Source organism: Chlorocebus sabaeus, chromosome 13 (assembly GCF_047675955.1).
Source record: "Chlorocebus sabaeus isolate Y175 chromosome 13, mChlSab1.0.hap1, whole genome shotgun sequence".
Taxonomy (NCBI): Eukaryota; Metazoa; Chordata; class Mammalia; order Primates; family Cercopithecidae; genus Chlorocebus; species Chlorocebus sabaeus.
The window spans coordinates 15,945,275-15,953,384 of NC_132916.1; the positions used below are offsets into that span (position 1 = coordinate 15,945,275).

The following is an 8,110-nucleotide window of genomic DNA, read 5'->3' on the forward strand; positions in this document are numbered from 1 at the left end:
ACATGCATTTCCATCGTGCCCAAAATTTTATATTTAATGATGCGTATTTAACACTCTCAAATCATGCAGTCTCTCAAAACTGTTATCAGTTTCAATTATCCTTGTATTCTATTTTTAATGTAAGAAAAAAACTTCTATGTCATTTCAAACAGAAAAACAGAGCAAAATCAGACATGAAAATAACATAATTACTAGACAACATAAAACTCACAATGAATCTAAACTAACTAGAATCTTCAATGGACTAGTCCCCTTCCCAATTCTCTTCCCCAAAGTAATAACCAGATGTTCAGAAATGTTAACTACCTTAGCCAAGGTCATTTAGCTACCTAGGATTGCATCCATTCAAGAAATCTTTACTTAGCAGCCGGGCACAGCGGCACACACCTATAATTCCAGCACTTTGAGAGGTCAAGATGGGTGGATCTCTTGAGACCAGTTCTATACCAGCCTACCAGCCTGGGCAACATGGCAAGACCCCATCTCTATTCAAAACACAGAAATTACCCAGGCATGGAGGTGAATGCCTGTGGTCCCAGCTACTCAGGAGGCTGAGGTGGGAGAAATGCTTGAGGCAGAGAGGCAGAGGTTGCAGTGAGCCCTGATGGCACCACTGCCCTCGAGCCTGGATGACAGAGCAAGGCCCAGTCTCAAAAAAAAAAATCTTTACTTTACATATATACTGTGTATTAGGATACCATGCTATGAACCAAGGACATGAAACAAAGGAAATACAGTCACTGTCTTCATAGAGCTTATCGTCTAGTGGTAAAGACTACTAAAATTACTTAAAATTGCTATGATCACTGGAAGAAAAAGCACAGTGTTTTAAGACAGTTTAACAGGAGACCTAAATCAGTGATTCTGAACCAGGGTCACCATGCCCCGCAAGAAACATTTAGCAACGTCTGGAAACATTTTTGGCTCTCATAATTGTGGAGGGTGCTAGTGGCATCTAATGCATAGAGGCCAGGGATGCTGTAAACATCCTGGAATGCATAGGACTGCTCCCCAAGCAAACAATTATCCAGCCCAAAATATCAATAGTTCCCAAGATATGTAGATCTTGGGTTCTCATATGAGCAGAAAGGGGTTAGTGAAAGACTTCCTTCCTTTATAACACTAAGTATGCTACATCTTTAAAGGACTTTCACAAGGTAAAAAGAAAAAAATACAGCCTGACTGACAGAATTAACCAGAACTCCCACTAGAAAATGATAATAGGAAAGGAAAAGCAGAGACAGATTCCCTGGTAGATGAAAATAAAAGACAAATGCAGTGTTTTATAGCTGCTTCCCATAAATTCCCTATCCTGAACTGTCGACAAAGGAAAAATATACAAACTAAAAACAAATTTCACATGTTTGTATTAGGCCCTCTACCTTTTCTACTTTTCTCTACTAACCCATGTCTACTACCAGATGTTGGTGAAATTACAAAAAGTCCTGTAGTTAGACAAAATACCCACACTGAATACAAAATTGGAAGTAAAATAAAACGGAGATGGGAGTTCACTTTACAGAACAGAAAAATGTAGTGGATATTAAATTGATTCTGGAAAGCCTGCATCCTGGAACAGTTTAAAGATTAATCTATCCGAAAGGATCCCAAACACAAAAAATACTAAGAATTTAGGTATCCTAAATACAATTAAAGGTAACAGAATCCTCTAAATTTATGAACTAAGGTAAATCCAGAAATTAAACTGAAATTACTCTTCTGACATATCTCAAACCTACATATCTGGTCTTACATCTTCCCACTTAGCCTATTCAGAGCAGCAAGAGAAATAGATCATGGGGGAAAGGCTACATTGTAACACACTAGCAATACAAAGGACCTGAAAAAAATAGATCACTGACTGGTATTTCATTATGTTAAAGATTTACTGTTAACTTTTTTGAAGTGTGATTAATGGTAAAGGGACTGTGTTTGTTTGTTTGAAGTACTTAAAATTTAAAAGAATCTGGCCAGGACAGTGGCCCACACCTGTAATCCCAGTACTTTGGGAGGTCAACGCAGCAGGATCATTAAAGGCCAGGAGTTCAAGAACAGCCTGGACAACATATTGACACCCCCCACCCATCCCTACAAAAAATTTAAAAATTAGGTGTGCATAGTGGCACATGCCTGTAGTCCTGGTTACTCAGGAGGCTGAAGCAGGAAGATCACTTGAGCCCAGGAGTTCGAGGTTACAGTAAGCTATGATCCTGTCCTTGCACTCTCTAGCCTGGGCAAGAGAGACTCAGTCCTAAACAACAACAATCTGCTATGTTTTAAAATGCCCTCTCGAACTAAAGGAAAGAATAGGTTGTGCACTTGCCACTGTCTCATGACCCCTTTTCAAAGAAACAAAAAAGAAAACAAAAAAATAGAACAAGATCCTACCAGAATGACCTCCAAACAGTGATCATTCTTAAATACTGAGTATAGATATGCAGCTCACATAAAACTGCTGCATTCCAGCAATCAATGCAGTCCCAAAGTAATCCACAGATTTAGGCAGTTCAATCCGCAACCCTTTTCACTAGGAAGAAATGCTAAATCATTACAAGTGCCACCATCTTAGAGCAGCAGCAACTGCAATAGCTTGCTCTGGTAAGTCTCTTACGGTTAACTGCTCACCCACTGACTCTGAGGAAATCCTGTATTCTAACCTGAACTTCAGTCTTTCATCATTTCAGAATTGAAAGTCGTGGTCATGGGATTAAACTTTCATCACAGGGATGATGTTTAAATAGAAATTATTTTTTTCCCACAAAATTAGCACAGGGGGCATTTAAAAAAAATAAATTCTTGAGCCTAAATATCATTTAACTCGTGATAAGAGAAATTTACCACATAATTCCCGCACAATTAAAGGATCTTCTGACACACTAATCTTTAACACAGAAGTGAAAGGTCAATTCCTTTGAGAAATTATGGTAGGATGGGTAGACATGACAAAAACAACTCATACATGTCTCACATAAAGTCTGGGATTTTCATAGCTGAAACTCATCCACAGTTTGCAGATTAAAATTCTATATTATCAGGGTTTTCTTTTCTTTTCTTTTTTTTTTTTTTTTGAAGCAGAGTCTCACACTGTTGCCCAGGCTAGAGTGCAGTGGCTATTCACAGGTGCAGTAATTGCACTCTGCAGCCTCGAACTCCTGAGCTCAACAGATCCTCCCGCCTCAGCCTTCCAAGTAGCTAGGACTACAGACACACACCCACAATTCACAAAAATCTATATTCCTAAAGTCTCTGGCATCTTCCTGTTTTCAAACCAATGATCTCCACAAAATTAAAACATGGGGGTGATAAAATTCAGTCTGGAAAAACCTGAGCCTTAGCAAGCCATAAAAGGTATTTCATATTTTAAACATTTAATTTGGGGCAGGCACCATGGCTTAGGCCTGTAATCCCAGCACTTTGGGAGGGGAGGTGGGCAGACCACCTGAGCTCAGGAGTTCAAGACCAGCCGGGGCAACATGGAGAAATCCTGTCTCTACAAACAAAACAAAACAAAACAAAACAAACGATTAGCCCGGCGTGGTGACCTGCCGACAGCAAGTACCTGTCTCAATATTTTTGATTCAGGGTTGCACTGTTGCCCAGGCCAGAGTGTAGTGTAGTGGTGCAGCTCAGTGCAGCCTCCATGTTCCTGGCTCATGAGATCCTCCCACCTTAGCACCTGCCCCCTCCTTCACCCAAGTTGGGACTACAGGCATGTGCCACCATGACCAGCTAATTTGTGTTGTTGTTGTTTTGTAGAGACAGGGGTTTCGCCATGCTGGCCAGGCTAGTGTGGAACTCCTGAGCTCAAGTCATCTGCCCGCCTTGGCCTCCCAAAGTGCTGGGATTACAGGCATGACCCATGGAGCCCAGCCTATTTTAAATATTTTTAGGTGAAGTAGCAAAATACCTTATTGACAAACATTCCTGATTATTCTTAGAGCTAAATTTTGATTCCTTACAAAACAAATGGAATTAATAATTCAATGTTTCAAAGATACCTTTAAATTTAGCAGAGAAAGTTGTGGTGGATTAAGCCCAAAGATAAACACCTTTAAAAGCCAAATTGACTATAAGCATCGAAAACATCCTTTTCTCCTAATCTTGTTAACTAGAATTCCTTTTTAATATTTGTAATTTGTAACACATAATTTAATGGAAAACAATCATTATTGAACTACTTCTCAGCATATGCTTATTTGCAATAACAAAACGTTTACTACACATTAGCAAATATTACAACATTCACAGAAACTGCATTCAAAATAAAAAACAGTATTATGTATTGTTTGTGTTTAAACAAAAAAAGTATTTTTCTGAATCTTCTTCAAATATATTTCCCTTCCTCAACTCTGACTCTGTACTGCTATTTTTAAGCTAACCCCACTTTGAAACATGAAGCTAGACCATATAAATAAATAAGGAAGTTACAAGACTTAAATTCTTTGAAATCCATAAAGGGAAAGGGGAGAGTGCTACATACACTAAAATGGGACTACCACAAACCTCGAGTTCCTGTAAAATGAGAAAACAGGTGAAACGCCTATCTAAACATGTAAATGTTAGGCCTTCTTATCCTTAATTAATATTAAAACGAAAAACTGGCATTAACATTTCTTCCCTACTGTGACCAACCACAGTGCACTAAACACTTGTTCACATCTAATATTTGGGAGCTACTGTTTAAAACGTCATGGATGGGCCAGGCACTGTGGCTCATGCCTGTAATCCCAGCACTTTGGGAGGCCGAGGCAGATACACGATCTGAGGTCAGGAGTTCAAGACCAGCCTGGCCAACATGATGAAACCTCATCTCTGCTAAAAATACAAAAAATTGGCTGGGTGTGGCGGCGGGCGCCTGTAATCCCAGCTACTCCGGAGGCTGAAGCAGGAGAATCGCTTGAACCCAGGAGGTGGAGGCTTCTGGGAGCCAAGATCTCACCATTGCACTCCAGCCTGGGCAACAAGAGCAAAACTCCGTCTCAAAAAAAAAAAAGTCTTGGATGGCCCTTTGAGGGGGAGGACCACATTATTAGGAACCCCCTCAAAGACACACACCCATCAAAGTGTGTGGGGGGAGGGGGGTGGCGGGAGGAATTAAATCCAATGATGGCAACAAAAAAATAAAATAGTAACACCCCAGGGGTGGTGGCTCACATCTGTCATCCCAGCACTTTGGGAAGCCAAGGTGAAAGGATCGCTTGGGCCCAGGAGTTCAAGACCAGCCTGGGCAACATAACAAGTCCTCCTCTCTATAAAAAATAAAATCAGTGGGCGTGGTGGTTCTGGCCTGTAATCTCAGCTACTTGGGGGGCTGAGGTGAGAGGAGGACTCCTTGGGCCCGGGAGGCAAATGCTGCAGTGAGCCAAGATCACACCAGTGCACTCCAGTCTGGGTGACAGAATGAGACTCCTTCTCAAAAAAAGAAAGATAGCTATGAAAAAACTGAAACACCAGGCACAGTGGCTCACGCCCATAATCCCAGCACTTGGGGAGGACGAGGCGGGCCGATAACTTGAGGTCAGGAATTTGAGACCAGCCTCAGCCTAGCCAACATGGTGAAACCCTGTCTCTACCAAAAATACAAAAATTAGTCGGGCGTGGTGATGCACGCCTGTAATCGCAGCTACTCGGGAGGCTGAAGCAGGAGAATCGCTTGAAACTGGGAGGTGGAGGCTACAGTGAGCTGAGATGGTGCCACTCCAGCGTGGGTAACAAGAGCGAGACTCCACCTCAAAAAAAAAAAAAAAAAAGAAGATTCCCAAGTGTATTGCTCTAATTTATCAATGTTAAAAATAAAAAATGTAGTATTAAAAAAGAAAATGCTTTCCAAAAAAAGTTATATATCACCGTTTTCTAAAATAGCCCAAATATTATCTACCGTTTAGCCTCTCTGCTAAGATTTCCAAATACTATTTTTCTTTTTAAAGAAATTGAAACAACATAAAATTATGCAACGGCATTTAAAAGTACTGTCCTATTTGGGCCGCCACAACAAAAAGCCTAGTATTTTAAGACGTAAATATTAAAGATACTCTTTAACAATCATAGTATTTAATAAAGTATTAACATTTCAAGAGTTCGTAAAATTTATGCTAATTTAGTTAGCAGCATAATTACATTTTTTTTCTTTTCTTTTTTTTTTTGCTTTGTAGACAGAGTCTCACTCTGTCACCAGGCTGGATTGCAGTGGCGCCGATCTGGGCTCACTGCAACCTCTGCCTCCCAGGTTCAAGCGATTCTCCTGCCTCAGCCTCCTAAGTAACTGGGATTACAGGCGCCCGCCACTACGCCCAGCTAATTTTTTGTTTTTAGTAGAGACAGGGTTTCACCATGTTAGCCAGGCTGGTCTTGAACTCCTAACCTTGTGACTGGACTGCCTCGGCCTCACAAAGTGCTGGGATTACAGCCGTGAGCCACTGTTCCCGGCCATAATTACACTTTCTAAGGCTTACAAGTAGGGATACTAATGCTGACTGGGCAGATGTGTACTTGCTATGTTTAATGTTTACATTAAGGCATATTGAAGTCGGAGTTTAAAAAGAAACTGAATACATCTTATCAAAACCTGTCTTCTTCCAGACTAGTAAATTCAACTACACTGTGAAAACTGGAATACGCTTTTTAAAATCTCGTTTGACACGTGAATGAGCCAGCCAGAAATGTTTCCCCCATAATCTTCCATCTCTCGATGCACAGATCTCTCCCTACCATTTGTCTTTATGTCGTGATGGATTAGAAGAGGAGGGAGTAAAAATAGAAGATACCGCAGAATAACCTTTGCCTGTCTACAAATCATCCAATTAGCTCAAGTCCCTAGCTGGCAGGTTACCTCGTCAACAATGTCTCAATTATAAACACTACGTGTAACGTGACCACAGATCAACACCCTGTAGGTTCATTTCCCCCACCGCCCCCAATCGGTGTCAGCCTCAATGAGGACCCGGGAAGGTCTGGAGAGTGATGTCCAGCGTCCACTTAAATCCTCAAAGGCCCAGGAAGGAGGTGGGCGGGCCAGGCCTCGGAGGAACTGACCTCGAGGGACCTGTCGGGAGTCTCCGGGGGAGGGCCCAACCGGGTCTTTCCCTCCAAGCCCGGAGCCATTCCATAGGGCGCCGGAGACGCCAGAACCTCCCTCCGCCCCAGGGCGGCCCTCCCCCAACCCTCCTCCCGGACCCGGGGGAGGGGCACCCAGAGGAGAAACACCCCTCCCCCACGGGTACTGCTAGGCCACCGCTCACCCCACCCTTAAAAAACCCGCAGGCCCGCGCCCACCCTCCGGGCCCCGGCCTCGACCCGGGGTGGGGGCGGTGCGGGCAGGAGCAGGGGAGCCAGGCTGCCATACCAACCTCGCTATTGAAGGTCTTCACGGCCTCCATGTTGTCGCTGCGGAGGCCCCGAGCCCGGCGGCGGAAGAGGCGGCGGCCACTGCACTGGGTGGGGAGAGCGAGACGCGGGCTGCTGCGTGGCCGCGAGGAGGGGGCGCTGGCGGGAGAGCGGGCCGCTGCGACCTCGGGGCGGAGTGGAAGGGCACGCGCTGGCGGGGAAGGGCTCCCTCAGCGGCAGCACGGCCCCGGCATGGCCGCTAGGGCGGGGGGGAGCGCCGTTCTAGGGAACAGAGGCGCTGCCGGGGCGGGTCGGCGGCGGACGGGGGGAGGGGCTGGGCCGCGGCGCCTTCTCTTCTCCGCCCCGCTCCGTCTCGGTCCCCCTCCCTCTAGCCCCGTCCCCTACACTGTCCACCCCCTTCTTCCCCTTCCTCCGACGGGCTCCTGTTTCACCTCCCTGCCGCTCGGGCCGCAGGAACCAGCCCCGTTCGGCGAAGACAGAGGAGGAAGCGCTGGCAGCAGCGGCTGCGGCATCCAATATGGCGGACTCGAGTCGGGCCGCGCAGCTTGGGGATCCGCGACGCCGGCCAGCGCGCCCCCTGGCGACTGGACCGTGCAAGCCCCGGCGGCCGCGCGGAAACCATCGAGCGGGCTGGGGCCAGAGCGTCGCCGCCCGGAGGCCCGGCTAGGCTCCGCTGCGTTCGCCTTGCCCCCCTGGACCGCCCGCGCCTCGCCCCCTCCCCGCGGACGCGGGAGCGAGCGCTGCGGCATCTCGGGGAACGCCGCGG

General features: G+C 45.6%; 1 protein-coding gene across 13 annotated transcripts in view; it reads right to left on the bottom strand.

Moving 5' to 3' along the window:
- SCAF8 (SR-related CTD associated factor 8) overlaps positions 1-7,871 on the bottom strand; it is a 227,473-nt gene extending 219,602 nt beyond the window's left edge. For 10 of the 13 annotated variants that reach the window (XR_012095005.1, XR_005241337.2, XR_012095006.1 and 7 more), the window contains exon 1: positions 7,347-7,716. Coding sequence is in view for 7 of the 13 variants with exons in the window: in XM_008007654.3 (XP_008005845.1) it covers positions 7,347-7,376 (30 nt within the window). In the remaining 6 variants the exon portion in view is untranslated. Of the gene's footprint in view, positions 1-7,346 lie in introns of all 13 variants that reach the window. The other 3 variants (XM_038001136.2, XM_008007658.3, XM_073022317.1) reach the window with 2 other exon arrangements.
- Between the last annotated feature and the right edge of the window lie 239 nt (positions 7,872-8,110).